The following is a 19,496-nucleotide window of genomic DNA, read 5'->3' as shown; positions in this document are numbered from 1 at the left end:
GGCTTTCATTTGTCTAAGACATTGATGCCCATGTTAGCTCATCTGTGATATGACAAAAACCTTCAAACTTGGACAGCATGTCTGTGCAGGTCCAGACAATCTGCTGTAAACACAAAACTGATAACAGTTTGACCAAACACACTGCATTTCCATCATTATTGACTCAATTCAGAGACAGATTCTTTCAAGACGCACACACACACACACGTTTGTTTCTGTGAATTGTGGGGACTTTTCATAGACTTCTATTACTTTTATACTGACCAAACGATATTTTCTATCCCCTAACCCAAGCGTAACCCTAACCCTTACAGAAAACCTGTTTGCATTGATACACTTTCAGATAAACATCATTTACTATTATCATTTACATTTATTATTTTTTCCCCTTGTGGAGACATTTGGTCCCCACAACGTAACATAAACAAGTATACACACACACACGCGCGGACACACACACACAGATTTTTGTTTGCTGGAATTATCTCTCTCTATCAGGTGTTTTCTATGAATATGATACAAATTGGTATGAAAGTGGTCTTGACATTCTCTACTGTATTGAAATATATAAGTCATACGGCAAGTGTTATTTTGTCATAGGTGTAATATTATTGTTTGAAGTAACAGATTTCAAATACATTTTTTTTTAAATGAGCAAACTATCCAAATCAAGAAAAAGGATAACATAACTAAATTTATTTAGTTAACAATACAATACCTGTTTTAAAGCTGTTATTTTAGTATTAGTAGGTACTTTTATGGTTTTTATTCATATTCATATTTTATTTAGTTATCTCATTTAATAGTAATATTGTTTTTATAATTTTAGTAGTTTTTTAAATATGTCTATATATTTAGATTTTTTTATATATTGTAAAAGAGAAACTATCAAAGCAAAAAAAAAAAAAAAAAAGGATTTGTCCCCAAATAAATAAAACAAATAAACAAACAAACCCTATTTTCAAGTAATTAGAATTATTTTGATGTTTTAGTGGATAGATAAAATATGTCCCCAAATAAAATAATTACAGATAATATATAATTTCTGTTTTGTGGACAGTTCATTGACTGAAAGATAAGCACCTCCTTTTACTCAATATTTATTGAAAATGAAAAGAAAAAAAAAGTAATGAAAGGAGTTTCTGTTTTGTATCCTATTCATGAAGTGTTTTTTTTTTTTTTTATGATAACTCCATCCAAACCCCCCTCCCCCCCACCAAAAAAAAAAAAAAACTCACATGTGCACATGAATACGTTCATAGCGCCACTTAGTGGTAAGAGTTTAAATAGTTTTTTTTGTCATTTTTCCCACAATTTTAACAGATGCCACATTCACTCATATGATTCATATGTTGAACTTAATTAAATTGAGCCACGTAGTCTGTGAAACCTCTAATCTAGAGAAACCGAGAAACTATGATTGATCTCATATGCTTACACAAACAACCATGAGCAATTAGTATAATTGGACCGAGTACACATGGACGTTGTACATTAAACAAATTATACTCAGAGTAATTATGGAAATGGACCTCAATGAGTGTGCCGAGATTAAAAAAAAAATATCCAACGAGACAACAACAGATCGATATGGTCAATACAGGTTGTTCTTTTCTCCTTTTATTTATTTGACAGACACTAAGATGTGCCAATCTATAAAGGACTCCCATAAATTCCAAGGCAATAAACAAAAAAATCATGAATCTCATTTAAAACATCACTGTTCGGTTTTAATTAGTTTTACAGACAAGGAATGTGTTTGAAATGCTGTAGGCCTGGTGTGAGAGAGAGCGTTTCACGCTAATGAACACGGCCAACGTGTTACTTTTCCCCTCCGCACAGCTCCAACAGGATCTTACAGTAATCGCCCGACGTGTCACCCTAGAAAACAAACAGAGCAGAGTTTCATGATGGGTTAAATGTTAGTACTGCCTTTAGTAGTGCTTTTAGTGAGGATTTTTGCGTTTGTCTGCAAAATAATTATTCACTCAAAAATGAAACCCTTCTGAAAATGTATTTACTCTCAGGCCATCCAACATGTGGATGAGTTTGTTTCTTCATCAGAACAGATGTGGAGAAATTTATCATTCCATCACTTGCTCACCATTGGATCCTCTGCAGTGAATGGGTGCCGTCAGAATGAGAGTCCAAACAGCTGATAAAAACATCACAATAATCCACTCCACTCCATCAATTAACATGTCGTGAAGCAAAAAGATGCGTGTTTGTAAGCAACAAATCAAGATATTTTGAACCCAAAGCCATTGATTCCAGCTAAAATACAAGTTCTCTAAACATTCTACAGGGAAAAACTCTTCTCGTCTGAATCAGGAGAGAAATATGCACAGCACCATTTACAAGTCAAAAGAGTTCTAAACAAATATGTCAGTGGATTTGATGTGAGAAAACAACAGACAATGTTATTATGTTATTATGGATTCTGGGCCCATATATTGCCTAGAAACAACGGTTTACATATAAAACGTCTTGATGGAGTTGTTTCTTACAAACACACAGTTTTTCACTTCGCAAGATGGACTGGAGTCATGTTGATTACTTGTAGATTGTGGCCATGTTTTTAATCAGCTGTTTGAACTCTCATGCTGACGGCACCTATTCACTCCAGAGGATCCACTGGTGAGTACATGTAATGCTAAATGTATCCAAATTTGTTTTTATGAACAAACAAACTCATCTACACACTGAATAACTACATTTTCAGCAAGTTTTGTTAATGGCTTTCGAATGATGCGTTTAGTCAAATATTCCCAGTGAAACAGCTGTGTCCCACCTTTATAAAGGAGTGAAGGGTCTTTCCATACATCTTGTGAAACTCTGCTTTGATGTCGAGCATATCTATCTCGGCGCGAGCCACCATGATCCTGATCAGCACACTATCTGTGGTGCCTAAACCCTAAGAGCCGAGAAACAAGAGAAAATATGACTTTTTTGTACTGGTCATATCCCTAATGTGTGCAAAAAGTAGATTAGTTGTTATTTTCATTTACCTTCATTGACTTGTGGAGCCTTTCAGCAAAAAATGCAGGCTTGTTTTTCAAGCATTTCACTGCAATGGTTAAGAGATGCTTTTTAGATCCCAGTATGCGATTGAAATTGTGATAATTAGAATATTGCAATACTCACAACTGACCTATTGCCAGAAATGCATCCTCCAGGCAGCCAGACATCTCTCTCTTTATGCTGTCTTCAATGTCCCGCCCAGAAATCTTCTGATACTCCTGAAACACTGGGAAAAGAAAAATGGCTGAGAATGTGCTAGATGTAATACTACTTGAATGTAAAGCTTCAAATGCTAAAGTTGTCACATGATCTTACACATTTAATTCAATTAGCAGGATCTAGTTAAAATAAATAGCTAAATACATGGTCATTTTGCATAAAAAAAAAATGACTGAAGGAGGAGAAAAATATAACTAATCATATACATCTTAATCCTATAAAAATGACGAAAACAAAACTACTAAAATTAAATAGACAAAAATTAAATGCTAATTCAAAATATTAATAAAAACTATAATGGTATATAAATAATAGTAAAATAACACTGAACAGCATGAATAGGCTGAGATGTCTGTTCCAAACAACTTTATCTACATCTTGTCACCACAAGGTGGAAGTAATGAGTGTACTTCATTGTCCCAAGGTCATTTTCCCACTGTGCTGCTTTCTACTGTTATGCAAGAATGATCACTTGACTGGAAAGCAGAGTTTCTGTTATTATCTGGCATGCACACATACCTCGGAGTAAGTGATTTCTGTTCCTCACACACAGCACAGTGAGGAACTTGACTTCATCTGTTCCCCAGTGAGCTTCACCCGCCTCGTAGATGTCCTGTTGGATGAGAAACAATAGAGAATTTTATCTAAGCAATTTCCTTTCATACTGTTAATGATTAATGAACATCTACATGACTGTTTTTGCCTAAGGCTGAAACCCACACATTATAAAGGAGTTCGCAGACACTGAATATATACATACACAGAAAGAAGAAATTTAAATACAGAGAATGTAGTATGCCCAATTCATATTTACAAACCTCAGCCAAAAATAAATCTGTCACTACATTAGTGAACATATAAACAATAGGTATTCTAAAGAAACTCTTTTTCTGTGGCCATTGTAGGCGGATTCCATAGTGAGCGACTCTTATGAGCTGGTTATTATCAATAAGTAAAAAAACAAACAAAACAAAAAAAACAGCACGACCAGTGTAGTCTGATTTCCAAACAAACAACTCTTATGAGCCGGTTCTTTTGAATCAGAAGCATGCAGCACAACCAGTGCAGTCCGATTTGCGAGAAATGTATATGTAAGTGAATGAAACACTTAGAGAGCCACCAGTGCGGTCCAACCGATTCCCAAACTAATGAATCGCTTGAATCGGTTTTATATAAGCTTATACTTTACAAGCAAATCAGCTCACAATGTTGTGTTTTTTTTGCACTTAATGCTCTTCACTTAGAGCACTTTGAGACTTCAAGTTGTACAAGCGTTTCAGTTGTACAATGATGAACGCTATAGGTTTTGTCAGAGGTATTTTATAAAGATCATTGAAAATTATTTAAAGTGTTTTTGACATGTCCAGTAGATTTAGGGGTCGCTGTATACTGAAGCACTACTATTGCCAAATCACATTGGATTTGCTAAGCAAGTAATGTCAAAGTAATACCCAGTTTAAAGTAATCAGAACCCATTGCACCGCAAAAATTGAATGTGCTTATTACTCAAAAAGCTACTGCTAACCACGACAAAATCCTCACCTTTGCATCCTGGACGGCTTGAGCCTCGTCCACTTTGGTGCTCTCGTCACGCCCAGCCTATAAGCAAAGCAGGAAACAATATCAATACGTCCCATATTTCAAACTATCAGGGGTCACACCTGCCCCGGCCGGACACTATGGATGGTGAAGTTTTGCATGGCAAACAAGAAGGGATGAGGATAATCAAATAATCTTCTTCACAAATAAGATAGTGCAGGTGGATTATTTACCGTGAGTAAAGACACCAAAACCCTCTGAAACATTCCAGATGTGTCTCCACAGACATCGTCCTCAAGACTCTTGCCATGTTCTGTGATAAGTACATCATTAGCATAAGAAAAGTAATTGAAAACAGTGAAATATGAGGAGAACTGTATATTTTGCACAATGCAAAAGTGTATATCCAAGTGTGAGCTGTAGTGTACATGTACCTTTTTTGTAAGTAGAAGTGATTTCCTTCATCTCAGCAATGCTTCTTGAGGCCAGGATGTCAATGAGACATGCCTCCTCTGTCCCTGCACCCTGGACAAAGATATTGTGATTTTCCATATATATATATATATATATATATATATATATATATATATATATATATATATATATATATATATATATATATATATATATATATATATATATACACGCACACACACACACACCTCAATCAATCAATAATGTAAACTCACAAAAAGTATTACAGTGGTACCATTGTCCAGTGATGGATAATACAACCGAATGACTAAATGATTACTATATTCATGTATTATTTTATTTATATGTTATGGTACACATATGTACTTCAAACAATACAATAGATGTATTTTTGCCTTTATTACGATGGGACAAGGTCCGCGAGTCTGGACTTGAACTCGGAACACCCATAGCACAATGGTGCTGTATGTCGGGACGTTGCCCACGAGGCTATCGGCGCTGACAAACCAACTCTATTTTTGAAAAAGGCATGTGAAAGGCTGACAGTGATCAGAGGACACCTTACTTTTCAACATGGAAAAAACAGACACCATCCCATGTTAGAACTAGATTTTTTTTTATTTTATTTCCATTGTTACCTAAAATAAAGAATGTTCATTTCAAAACAATGAAAATTTAGCCATTTAATGGATTTTTAGGAGTAATGTTTTGTGATAGTTATGTTTGTACATTGTCATAAAAGATCGGAGTAATGTCTTTTTTCAGTATTATAATGTTGTATTTGAATGGGTTAAATGCAGATCACTAATATGAGTTACCACACTTGGCTACAAGTCACATCACTTTTTTTTTCAAGTCAGATCAGAGCAGTATTATATTATAATATATACCGTGTGTGTGTGTATTATATATATTACATACACAACCCGAATTCTGGAAATGCTTGGATGTATTTTAAATTTGAGTAAAATGAAAACAAAGAATTTCAAAATCACATGAGCCAATATTTTATTCACAATAAAACATTGATAACATAAATGTTTAAACTGAGAAATTTTACAATTTTATGCACAAAATGAACTCATTTCAAATTTGATGCCTGCTACAGGTCTCAGGTGTATATATACACCCCCCCCCCCCCCCCCCCACACACACACACACAGTAATTGGATTTATTGTGAGTGTGTTTAACAATCATAATGCCAGTTTGTTATTTTAAGATGTGGAAGTAAGCTATATAATTACAAGAAGTAAACTGTAAAACTATGAGCTATAAGCCAGTGTTTAAAATTAGGATAATAAATTAATAAAATATTACGAGAAATACCAATTTGCAACATGAAGCAGCATAACGGGCTGTTTCTGGACAGTTAAAACAGCTGGAAGCGTTTGACACCAGAAGCCTTGCACATTTAAGCTCTCATTTGAAAAATAAAATACCATATGAAACGGGCGTTGCTTTAAACATTTCCCAGTCCTCACTAACCTTGATGGCGTTTCTCAGCTCATATGCGTCGTACACCGGGGCGGGCATCATCAGGCCGACCACAACCTTCTCAAAGTTTCCAGTAAGCTCTGACTTCAAGCAGTCAAGCAGTTCCTGAATAGGCATTTTAAAATATAGTGTTATTTACCACATTGGGAACATTGTTAGTTTGTTTTTAAAATAGCACAGACAGCACACAAACCCAGGCTTTTCAAGCTTAAAATTCAAATATTTCTTCTTAGATATATTCATTCATGCTTTAAGATTTATTTCCACATCTTGCATCACAGAAGAAACAAATGTATTTGGTGTAAGGAAATGTAATATCTGCTGTAAGCCTGGGTGGGGAAGACATGTCGTCTCCTCGAGACTGTCCTGAATGCGGTCCAGAACTTCCCCCACAATGACTCACACTTTCTTGCTATGTAGACAGAGTTGTAGTCAGTCAGTGTTTCCATTAACATAAGCAGCAAGACATGACCGTGACTTTTACTGATTCTGGTTCACCTGACTGGCTTACAGAGGTTTACAGATTAATCAAGGCCAGGGCAACTACCAGGAAGTGCAGTAAAAGTCAATACTGCATTCTTTATATCCGCTTATGATAACAGTCATAAAGCAGGGATATCTCCCGAAAGACACTGTTTGTAGATGGACTCTGTTCCCTCACTGTGTCCACTGAAGAGTTAATGATTGGAGCCGGTCAGCAGCATCTCTTATCAGTGATTCGTTCTCTGCTTTGTCTATCTTCAAACTGGCTACAGAATCATCAAGAACTGTCAACACTGTTATCTAATCACCTTGCGAACCGTATGTTTTATGTAAATACCACCTGATGGTTGCTCACACCGTCCCTGCTATTAGGACCTTCCACAAAGATAAGAACATGACTACAAGCTTCTCTAATTTCGATCAGGAAAACATGTTGTGTTGGTCCAAAGTGAGATCTGTTAATGATGGGCTACAGAGTTTTATAGATCTGTCTTACAGCAGAGAATGGCAACTGTTGGTTAAATTAAAGTATCGAGTATATTACCTTTCCCACGCTCTGTTTGAAAGCCTCCTTGATTTTCTGCCTTTGTGCAATAGTGCGATGAGCAAGGATCTCGATGATAGTCGCCTCATTGGTACCTGTAATTCATTCAGATTTGGTTAAAGTAATAGTTCATGCAAAAATGAAAATTTTATGATCATGTAGTCAACTTTGTCATTTCAAACCAATTATTTACTCATTTTGAGTATCAGCCGCATTATCTTCACTGTTTGTCAAAACACGCTGATTGTGGATATTATGTTTTTTTTATTGTGCTATTAAATGTAAATTCCTAACGACTCGTTTAGGCGATTGTGAGCCGACTCTTTTTTTTGATAGACAATAACTTTATATATCGTGCACTTACAGCTTCAGAACTTTGCAGAAAGTTTATGTTCACATACTGCTACATGACACACTGCATGAAAGATAATATTCGAAAAGGCATAATAGGGGCACTTTAATCTTTTTAAAAATAATTTTAGAAACATTTCTTATTATTGTTAACATTGAGAAGTTGTGCTGCTAAATATTTTTGAGGAAACCATGATACATTTTGTTAAAGAAGAACAAAGCAACAGCATTTATTTGAAACAAATCTTTTGTAACATTATAATTGTTTTTACTGTCATTTTTGACCAAATTAATGTGTCTTTGTGGAATAAAAGTATTAAAAATCATTAAAAAAAAATCTTACTGACTGCTAAATTTTGAACAGTGTAGTGTTTCCTATATGTTGTAAAGGCTCCTTTAAGAGAGGGCTTTTATTCTGACGTCGTCTGAGCAGTAACGTTAGTTCAGCCGCTCCTGCCTGCTCAAGTTTACCTATGTCGAGTCGATCGCTGAAAGGACATTTCTACTTGTTGATTTGCGATATCCTGCCGCTGTTACATTGAGGTGTTAGTCATTGACCTACAAGTAAGCCTGTTTGCGTTATTTCTGTGTTCATTGAGATCGGTATTGAGTTATTTATAACTGCGTCACCCGCACATGTATAGACATGCCCGCAGTCATTGTTTCTGTTCATCTGGCTTAATGATGCCGCTCGAGATGATTATTTCTTCTTTTATTGATGTGTTTCTCACTGGTTTGCTTTCAATGATACTTTAGTGACGTGGTATTTATTATTTTGAGCGGTTTATACCAAACTAGCGATCACAGTTGATGTATCGTGATTATAGCCATACATGGAGGGATGTTTATCATGTTAGATGATCGCTTATGGCTTATTGTTTGTACTATTACCCATTATTCTCCCTTCTTGAATTGTATTTTTCACTGAGGAAAGTTACAGATGAGGATTTAGTATACTTGACTGCCTCTATATACCCATGGATGTTTATGATTGTGTATATGCTTAATTATTCTTATTCATGATTGTCTATTGTATTTCTTGTATTCCAGACTAATGCCTCTACTGCCTGTAACTCGATAATATCCTACCAATACAGCATCTAAACTCAACGCCTGTCTCCTCATCCTTATATAATATTGTGCTCTAACCGGCACCCAGGGGGTTCACTCATCCAATTGCAAATCAGATCCTGACAGTCAAAGTCTCTCCAATATTGTGGTCCTTCGAGCCGGATGAGTGTTCCTTTCGGATATGATGGAATCTGATGAGGAGATTGTTGGTGGAGCACGCCCTAAACGCTTCACTCATCCTCCAGCCTACTTAGAGCAGTATGAGGTGCAGTATCCTAGAGGGAGGCCTGTCTCAGCATCGGGTGTATCCCGCACCGTGGAGACGCCTGTCCCAGCCTGGTCCCTGTCCTTTCAGCCATGTGTTGCCCTCTCTGGTGGTGACCATGCCCGTCCTGATGGCTCGCAGGTCCCGTCCCCAACTTCAGCGGCTGATTCAATTGCTTCTGCCCATCGCAGTGAGCTACAGCACCTACGTCAGGAGCGTGCAGCCTTCGAAGCCGATCTGAGAGAGTTGAGAGCAGTTCATGCAGAAGTACGAGAGTTGGTTCAAGCAGCGCAGTCCCTTAGGGCAGACCTTAGCCAAGCCAGAGGCCAACCTCTTTCGCCAGTGCAGCCCCCAGTATTGCCCAGTTCTCCAGTGAAGCCCTGTGTATCCACTCCTGGAGTTGATTGGGATCCTTTCCCTGATCTACCTCCGCCACCTTGGCCTAAGCCTGATGAAGCCTTAGCTAGACGGTTTGGTGCCCTCGAGTTGTCTGATGCAGCTACTTCCTATCGGCCTGTGATCTCAGAGTCTCAGCAGCAACCCGCAGTCCTCCCTGCCACTTGCTCGGGCCCTCCTCGGTCTAGTGTTCCTGATGTTGGTGAGTTCCCTCCACCTCCTACTCCTCAAGACCTCAGAGAGTTGCTCACTCCTAGTGCCAAACCAGGGTCTGCTCACCACCAGGCAGTGCCTGCCTCTCCTAGCGTCCCAGTATTTCTTTCTCAGTCAGAGCCTAGGGTGCGCCCTGTAGTCCCTTCCTTTGAGTCTGTGTATCGTGGCCCCCCTCCTACCATCCCTAAGTTTACACATCCGGATCCGAGTGAGTTTGCTCGCCTACGTATAGCCCTGGAAAACCTGCTTCCCCCTGATGGCACTGAGCTGTTTAAGTACCAGGTCCTAGTAGACCACCTTAGGCTAGAGGAAGCTAAGATGATAGCTGATGCTAACTTGAATTCCCCTACCCCGTTTACCGATACTATGTCAGCACTTCATGAGAAGTACGGCCAGCCACATCAGTTAGCCTTGAGGAGGATAGCCAGTGTCCTTGACAGTCCGGACGTTAGACGAGGTGACATCCCAGCCTTCCAAAGATTTGCTCTCCAAGTCCAGTCTCTAGTTGGCTTATTGAGGACCTTAGGACACGATGGGGAGTCGGAGTTAAGTTGTGGCTCCCATGTCGCACGCCTTCTAAGTAAGCTTCCTCCAGAGCAGAGAGCGGAGTTCCGTCGCCACATGTTCCTTCAACCTGGTTCCACGCCTAACCTTGTTGATTTTTCTAATTGGCTTCGTTATGAGACCTGGTGTCATAATTATGATGCAGAGTTGATGTTCAGGAGCTCACATGCTGGCAAAAGATCTGTTGCTGTCCTGCATGGAGTTGGAGCCCCATCCTCATCCTTGTCCCGTAGGGGTTATGTTCAGCCAGATAAGACCACTAGAACGAAGCGACATTGTCCTTTCTGTGATGCATCTGAGCATTACCTGAGTCAGTGCACTGCCTTTGCCCAGCTTACCCCTGATCAGGTTAAGACCTGGATCCGTAGTCACAATCGATGTTGGCGTTGTGCCAGATCCCACCATGCTGCCCAATGTGACCTGAAGAAGCCCTGCAGTCTTTGCCGTGGCCTACATCTTCGTCCCCTTCACGATGTCAACATCAGTCCTTCCTCTACTGAGGAATCCACTACAGGAGAGAAGAGTTGCTTTACAAGTTTCTCCTCTGATAGGTTCTTCTTGGATAAACCTTCCGTTAGCGGCCGTGTGATGCTTAAAGTAGTTCCAGTGCACCTGAGTTATGAGGATCGTACACTGGATACTTTCGCCCTTTTGGACGATGGGTCTGAGAGAACGATCCTGCTTTCCGCTGCCGTTGAAGCCCTGGGTATTCAGGGTGTTCCTGAAGACCTTCCGTTACGGACAGTCAGAGACGATGTTCAGGTTATTCGTGGTTGTTCCATTGCCTTCCAGATTTCTCCCGTCTATCGACCACAGATCAGTTATCAGATTAGTCACGCCTTTACTGCTGATCGCCTTAACCTGTCGCGCCAGTCTTATCCTGTGGAACAGTTGCGGCAAAAGTACAGACACTTGAGGGGCCTGCCTATTCGTACCCTTACTGAGGTCCAGCCTTTGCTCCTCATCGGTTCTGACCAACCCCACCTTATCACTCCTACTGAGCCTGTTCGATGGGGCGGCCCAGGTGCTCCAGTTGCTGTTCGGACCCGCCTAGGATGGACACTTCAGGGTCCTGTTCCTTCCGTAGTTTGTCCTTCCACCCCTCGCCAGTGCATGCTTACCTCTTTGGTTCCTGTCCAGGATGAGCTATTACACCACGTACAGAGATTGTGGCAGTTGGATACAGTTCCGTACCGGGAGAGTAAAGAAGTTACCCGTTCCAAGCAGGACCAAGAAGCCCTTCAGTTGCTTGGCCGCAAGACCCTTACCGTTGAGATTGGGGGTGTTAGTCGCCTTGCCACTCCCCTTCTTCGTCATAAAGACATGCCTTTGTTAAATGCTACGAGAGATTCAGTCTTGCCTAATCTCCGAAGCGTGGAGCGGCGACTGCGGAAGGATCCTGAGAAAGCCGAGACCTACCGAGCAGAGATGCGTAGACTCCTTGAGACTGGAGCTGTCTGTGTAGTACCTGATTCTTTGCCTGATAGCCCTGAGTGTTGGTACATTCCTCACCACATGGTTAGCCACAACGGAAAGTCCCGTCTTGTCTTCAATTGTTCCCATCAGTACAGAGGTCAGAGCCTTAACCAGTACCTATTGCCTGGACCTACCCTTGGAGCCTCGTTGTTAGGTGTCCTCCTTCGTTTCCGGGAGCATCCTGTAGCCGTGAGTGGAGATATAAAGGCGATGTTCCACCAGGTTCGCCTCCTACCTGAAGATCGTCCTCTACTCCGCTTCCTCTGGCGAGACCTGCAGATGGATGAGGCACCTCAGACCTTCGAGTGGTTGGTCCTACCCTTTGGCACCACCTCCAGCCCTTGTTGTGCTACCTACGCACTCCAGTGCCACACTCGTCAGCACCCCTTAACAGATGAGGAGATTCGTTTCTCTGTGGAAAGATGTTTCTACGTGGACAATTGCCTCCAGAGCCTACCTACCGCTGAGGCAGCCCGGAGTCTGATCGATCGCCTACGCATTATCCTTTCTGGGGCTGGATTTGAGATAAGGCAGTGGGCCTGTAACGAACCTGCTGCACTAAGACACCTGCCTCCTGAGGCTCGAGCAACCAGTGTGGAGTTGTGGCTGACGCAGGAGAAGGCCGATGTTCCTGAGTCCACGTTAGGTTTGAGCTGGAATTGGCAGTCTGATACCTTGTCCTATAAGCACAGACCCGTGATCTATGAGACCCCTACCTTGCGGAACATTTACAGGGTCCTTGCTACCCAGTACGACCCTCTGGGACTGCTCCTTCCTTACACAACCCGCGCCAAAGTGATCATTAAACACCTCTGGAACAAACAAAGAGGGTGGGACGATCCTAACCTACCTCCTGACCTTCTCCATTCCTGGATGCAATGGGAAGAAGAACTTCACTGTCTTCCTAGTGTCTCCTTACCCCGGCCTTATGTTCCCTCGCCAGTAGAGATTGAAGGAGTTACTCACGAGGTCCACATCTTCTCCGATGCCTCTGAGCAAGCCTACGGAGCCGTAGCTTATCTGCGTACAGTTGATCCGGCTGATCAGACCTACCTCTCCTTCCTCATTGCTCGGTCCCGCGTTACCCCTAAGAGAGTACATTCTATTCCTCGATTGGAGCTTTGTGGGAGCCTCGTCGCAGCCCAGCTTGCGAAGTTGCTGGCGGATGAGTTGACTCTGCCTATCCATTCTACTGTGCTGTGGACAGATTCTACTACGGTCCTTCAATGGCTGAAGTCTGAGTCCTGTCGTTACCGGGTCTTTGTTGGAAATAGGATTGCCGAGATCCAGGAGCTTACTGATCGGTGCTCGTGGCGTTATGTTGGTTCAGCAGATAACCCTGCCGATGACCTCACCAAGGGGAAATCTCTTTCCTACCTTACTTCCCCGAACAGATGGTGTCGCGGACCCCCTTTCCTTCTCCTTGACCCTCAAGAATGGCCTGTCCTGCCTGCTTCGGAGCCTAATGACAATCCAGCTGAGTTGCGGAAGTCCACCTTCTGTGGAGTTGTTACCTCGCCAACAGCCTCTAGCCACCCCGATAAATGGAGTTACCCTACCTGGATCGACTTGCTGGATGCCACGGCACAAGACCTACGGGGTGAGTCAGATCCTGATACTGTTCTCGAAGCCACAGATTATCAACGAGCAGAAGTCCATGCCCTTAAATGCGTACAACTGGAATCTTTCCCTGAAGATTATCACCTGTTGGAATCCGGGAAGGCAGTGAAACCTAAAAGCCGGCTAGTTGCCTTGGCCCCTGAGATGGATCCATCGACCGGCTTGATTAGAGTGGGTGGTCGTTTGAGGAGAGTGGCTGACCTTGCCGATTCTGTGGTCCATCCTGTAGTCTTAGACTCTAGGCATCCAGTTACACGCCTGATAATTCACCATTACGACAACCAGTTGCATCATCCTGGATCAGAGCGGCTGTTTGCTGAGATCAGGAGACATTATTGGATCTTGCGAGGCCGTGAAGCTGTTCGACGGTTTCAGCATACCTGTCTGGAATGTCGCAGATGGAGAGGCCAGCCTTCAGTGCCTCGGATGTCTGATTTACCCTCTGCCCGCCTTCAGCTTTACAAGCCCGCCTTCCATTCATGTGGGATGGATTGCTTTGGTCCTTTCCTAATCAAGATTGGCAGACGTACAGAGAAGCGCTGGGGTATTCTCTTTAAGTGTCTCACCACGAGAGCCATACACTTAGACTTGCTCCCTAGTCTAAGCACTGATTCCTTTCTTATGGCCCTTCGGAGGTTCATTGCTAGGAGAGGCACCCCAGCGCAGTTATGGTCAGATCGAGGGACCAACTTCCGTGGAGGCGAACGGGAGTTGCGAGGAACATATGCCGCCTTAGCTCCTGATCTACAGCGGCATCTTGCACGTCAGAAGATCAGTTTTTGCTTCAATCCCCCATCAGCCCCTCACTTTGGTGGAGTTTGGGAGAGGGAGGTGAGATCGGTCAAGTCAGCCTTGTACACCGTTTTGGGTTCCCAGTCGGTTCCTGAGGAAGTCCTGACGACGGTCTTGTTGGAAGTCGAGGCTATCCTTAACTCAAAACCTTTGGGTTACGTATCCTCTGATGTGGCTGATGCTGACCCAGTGACCCCCAGTAGTCTCCTAATGGGGCGGCCTGATGGATCTTTGCCTCAAGTCATTTACCCAGAATCAGAGATGTTAAGCCGCAGAAGATGGAGACATTCCCAGATCCTGGCTGATCGATTCTGGTCTCGATTCATCCGTGATTACCTCCCTAGCCTACAGACCAGGCAAAAATGGCAAGCCTCACCTCCTGACCTCCGAGAGCACACCTACGTCATGATTGTCGATCCTCAGTTGCCCCGAGGATTATGGCCTGTAGGTAAAGTCATTCAGACCCACCTCAGTCCTGATGGCCACATTAGATCAGCAGATGTGCAGATCAAGGATCATATCTATACCAGACCGGTGGCCCGCCTGGTTGTCCTACCGACCTTCCCTGCAGATGGTCCTGGGATTCTGAACCCTCCAGTATAGAGTCGCCTTTCCTGAATACAAAGATGTTTCACATCTTTGGGGGCGGCTGTTGTAAAGGCTCCTTTAAGAGAGGGCTTTTATTCTGACGTCGTCTGAGCAGTAACGTTAGTTCAGCCGCTCCTGCCTGCTCAAGTTTACCTATGTCGAGTCGATCGCTGAAAGGACATTTCTACTTGTTGATTTGCGATATCCTGCCGCTGTTACATTGAGGTGTTAGTCATTGACCTACAAGTAAGCCTGTTTGCGTTATTTCTGTGTTCATTGAGATCGGTATTGAGTTATTTATAACTGCGTCACCCGCACATGTATAGACATGCCCGCAGTCATTGTTTCTGTTCATCTGGCTTAATGATGCCGCTCGAGATGATTATTTCTTCTTTTATTGATGTGTTTCTCACTGGTTTGCTTTCAATGATACTTTAGTGACGTGGTATTTATTATTTTGAGCGGTTTATACCAAACTAGCGATCACAGTTGATGTATCGTGATTATAGCCATACATGGAGGGATGTTTATCATGTTAGATGATCGCTTATGGCTTATTGTTTGTACTATTACCCATTATTCTCCCTTCTTGAATTGTATTTTTCACTGAGGAAAGTTACAGATGAGGATTTAGTATACTTGACTGCCTCTATATACCCATGGATGTTTATGATTGTGTATATGCTTAATTATTCTTATTCATGATTGTCTATTGTATTTCTTGTATTCCAGACTAATGCCTCTACTGCCTGTAACTCGATAATATCCTACCAATACAGCATCTAAACTCAACGCCTGTCTCCTCATCCTTATATAATATTGTGCTCTAACCGGCACCCAGGGGGTTCACTCATCCAATTGCAAATCAGATCCTGACAGTCAAAGTCTCTCCAATACTATATATAATTCTACATACAAGATCTATATATTTCTATGGCTTTTTTTGTGACATTACATTGTATATTCTGCAGAACTTCTTTTACGTTCCATGGAAAAAAGAAAGTTTGGCATGTTTGGAATGACACACGGGTGAGAAAATGACGAAAATTTTCAATTTGACATCTGCATATACATTTCTGACACTTTTGGAATTATGTTTGTTATTTTAATTTACCCATAAAGTCCCACATGCTTGGTTTGTAAAACGGCAAGAGATTGCTTCATTTTCTTGCACTGCACAAACATTTTTGACACTTCCAGAATCAGAAGCTTACTGTTATTTAAAGTATCAAACTGCATGTTACTCATAACTCACTTAAGGCCAACAAGCGAGCCTGTGTTTTGTAATACACCTCACGCTGAAATTTTAATAAAATGATTCTACTGAAAATGGGTCTTGTAAATACGCTCATCCTGAAGCCTGGTTCTGATTTGTCCAATCACTTACCAGCTCCTTTCATAGCACCGTAGATTTTCTGGGCATCTTCCTCTGGTTTGAAGCCTGATGCCTCCGTGACGGTTCCACGGTTGCCCAACTAGAGCAAAGAAGAGATAACACCAGCTTTAGACAGATTTAACAAGTGTGCAAAACCTAAGGATAAACGGACCCCTGAAAATTAGAGTTGCTGTCACAGGGCTGCTTGACAACATATATTTTTTAGGCTCAGATTGTGTCAAAGGCAAAACTTTCTCAAATGTTCAAGTTATTTAATTTTAAAATTAAATTATCTTATGTTAACCAAGGCTGCATTTCAAAAATACAGTAAAACAGTAATATTGTTAAACGTGAATACTATTTAAAATAACTTTTCTATTTGAATATATTTTAAAAAGTCATTTATTCCTGTGATCGTGAAGCTACAATTTCAGCATCATTATTACTCCAGTCTTAAGTGTCACATGATCCTACAGAAATCATTTTAATATGCTGAATTGCAGCTCAAGAAATATTGCGTATTATTATTCATGTTGAAAACAGTTATGCTGTTTAATATCCTTTGCCAAAATCATGATACATCTTTGCAGGGTATTTTGATGAACCGGACATTCGAAAAAACAGCATTTATTTAAAATAGAAATCTTTTGGAACATTATAAATGTCTTTACCATCTCATATAATCATTCTTTGCTGTATAAAAATAATACTTTTTTTTTTTTTTTACTAACCCCAAACACATTCTTTATTGTGACTATATTTCACATACCCATTTTCTACAATCTTATATTTGAGCTTATTTAAAAGTTGCCACCCTTTTAAAATTCACATACATTCAGTTTTTCTACTAAATTAATTTCAAGCATTATTTGCCAGACTTTTGACTGGAAAATGAGAATGAACCTAATGTGTGATAATGATACAATAAAATTAATTGCCTTTGATTCATCTAGAAGTGTTTATGAGAATGTAAAAAGATGACGGTAACACTGTCTTTTCTTACCGCTGCCATTGTGATGGAGGAAAGGTTTAAGTCTTGAGATGAGGAGATGAGAACACTAAAGGCAATAAATAAAAAAAATGGTGTGTTAAATATATGGAAGCATTAAATATATGGAGACATTGTATAGGCAACTGTACATATAAAACAATTTTTTTTAAACTGATGAAATTTTTATGCATTTATAATATGTCTTTGAAATCCACAAACAAAAAAAAAAAAACAAAAAAAGTTTTGTTTTGACATTTCCCAGAAGCATTGCAATCCCAAATTGTAATCCTATTGGTGTCAGCGGTTTCTTTGATCTACTCAGGCTTACAATGATTTTAGGAAACGCATGCCAGTTTGTTTGGGTTTTATTTAAGTGAAATTTAGGAGTGAGCTCTTAATAACAGGGTTAATGACACTACTAAATAAATAACACCTTTGGATGCACTAGCAAAATGGTTTCCACTTTACTATTCAGCTCATTAAGAAGAGGCTCAACCGGTAATTAACAGCCTAATGCTCGGTATCAGTTTCCCCTTTGAAACAATAAACTTACAACCTTTTCTAACCCCCAAAAGACCTCATTTAAAACACAGAGACATCTGACAGTCTCTGTTTTCACTTCATTGTGTTCTAACACTGACAGCGGCCCCATGACAATATAGTGCATCATTTAAAGATCTTTTAATAATTTATTCTTTGCATACAATGTGTTGTATGTTCAAAGAGCCTGTCGACATTATATTTGACTCATGCTGTGCAGCTGGCAACACCGTTCACAAACCTCTTTTGATTGAGCCTCAGTATCAGAGATACATTCAATGACATTCAAAATGCATTTCGTCGTTTAATATTAAAGATTTAGCTCTTATTTGAGAAAGCTCAGCATATGCCACCCAGCGTAACCCGCAAATTAAAACCCAAAGGAAAATGTTATTGCTCATGAGAGTTCTGTTTAGTTATCAACTTAATAAGACTCCTCTGAAGAAATTAAGACATGCAGATAATAGCCTAGATGGTAAGAATTACATAAATAATAAGTCCATATTCCAATCTCTGTGAAATGCGTTTAATAATAATGTAATTCTGCTTTCTAAACACTGATCAAAAATCAAGACATTTGCCATTTTTGTTCATCAGAAACACTTCTTTTTTTTGTAGTCAACTTTTGCAGTAAATATTTTTCAGATAATATGTTAGCAATTCATTTATAAAATCCTCACAGTGCAAAACCCAATTATTTAATTTTGGAAACAATTTAGTATTCTTTGTTGCATTTAATATTTTCTACACACAGTACAGGCCAAAATAGATTTTCATCCACGAAAACATGCAACTGTTTTTATATTGGGAAAAAGGGGCCCTTCACAAGGAGATCATAATTTTTGGGGGTGTTTATAGCATCAAAAATTCTGATCTAGGAGAAACAATAGAGATATGATAAAGGGATTTCATTCATTCTTTTCCCTCTTGTGGGTATATCCTTCCTTGCTGGCTATACTACATCTAGGTCATTGCTTTGTGTTTGTAAAACATGCGGTCTAATTAATTTGCCACGCAAAGCAATATGACTCATTGCATTTTAATGAAAGCCACATTTGAAGGGATCGTGTTTAGCAGGATGGAGTCACGTGACGGAATATGGGCGCAAAACGTTAGGAGAGAAAACTTCATTTTACAAACAAGCTTCAATGCACGATTAAGTTATATATCCATGGCATGATTTCTATTCGTCTGATAAATGAGTAAACTGATATTAAAACATTCGTTATAGCCTAGAGCGGAAAGCGAAGTAAGAGTGTTTTAGGAAAGCGGATGAGAGTTTTTATTATCTTACCTTCTGAAGCGCTGGATTCAGAGATGCAGGATGGACGTGGAGATTTGCGAGAATCTTTATGAGTTTTGTTGCCAACTTTTGTGGGTGTTGGTCTTTTATGGACAGAATCGTGTTACAGTTCCTCGTTTACGGCCCCTCCTCTTTATATTACGTTGAGATGAGAGCTTGAACATTTCATAACCTGAAACTAAGACTTGCTTGTTTGACATAGTGATTTTTCACCC

At 40.5% G+C, this 19,496-nt stretch overlaps 1 protein-coding gene across 1 annotated transcript; it reads right to left on the bottom strand.

Annotated features, from left to right (window-relative positions):
* Positions 1-1,703: 1,703 nt before the first annotated feature.
* On the bottom strand, positions 1,704-19,435 carry LOC306866181 (annexin A4-like). Its single transcript, XM_079411262.1, has 13 exons — positions 19,273-19,435; positions 17,451-17,505; positions 16,460-16,547; positions 7,737-7,831; positions 6,701-6,814; positions 5,214-5,304; positions 5,013-5,092; positions 4,783-4,839; positions 3,760-3,853; positions 3,152-3,247; positions 3,009-3,067; positions 2,792-2,914; positions 1,704-1,881 (listed from the first exon to the last, which is right to left on the bottom strand). The coding sequence occupies exons 2-13, from the start codon at positions 17,457-17,459 to the stop codon at positions 1,822-1,824; spliced, it is 966 nt and encodes a 321-aa protein (XP_079267388.1). The 5' UTR covers positions 17,460-17,505; positions 19,273-19,435; the 3' UTR covers positions 1,704-1,821.
* Positions 19,436-19,496: the final 61 nt, after the last annotated feature.

The sequence above is a fragment of the Barbus barbus genome, assembly GCF_936440315.1.
Source record: "Barbus barbus genome assembly, chromosome: 47".
Taxonomy (NCBI): domain Eukaryota; kingdom Metazoa; phylum Chordata; class Actinopteri; order Cypriniformes; family Cyprinidae; genus Barbus; species Barbus barbus.
This window is presented reverse-complemented; position numbering and strand designations above follow the sequence as displayed.

What these genes read in the sequence shown, in the direction of transcription:
- LOC306866181 (XM_079411262.1), bottom strand. An exon ending in CGGTGCTATGAAAGGAGCTG is followed by an intron (nt 7,832 to 16,459) that starts GTAAGTGATTGG and finishes AATGAATTACAG; the next exon opens with GTACCAATGAGGCGACTATC. An exon ending in GGATGCATTTCTGGCAATAG is followed by an intron (nt 3,068 to 3,151) that starts GTCAGTTGTGAG and finishes TAACCATTGCAG; the next exon opens with TGAAATGCTTGAAAAACAAG.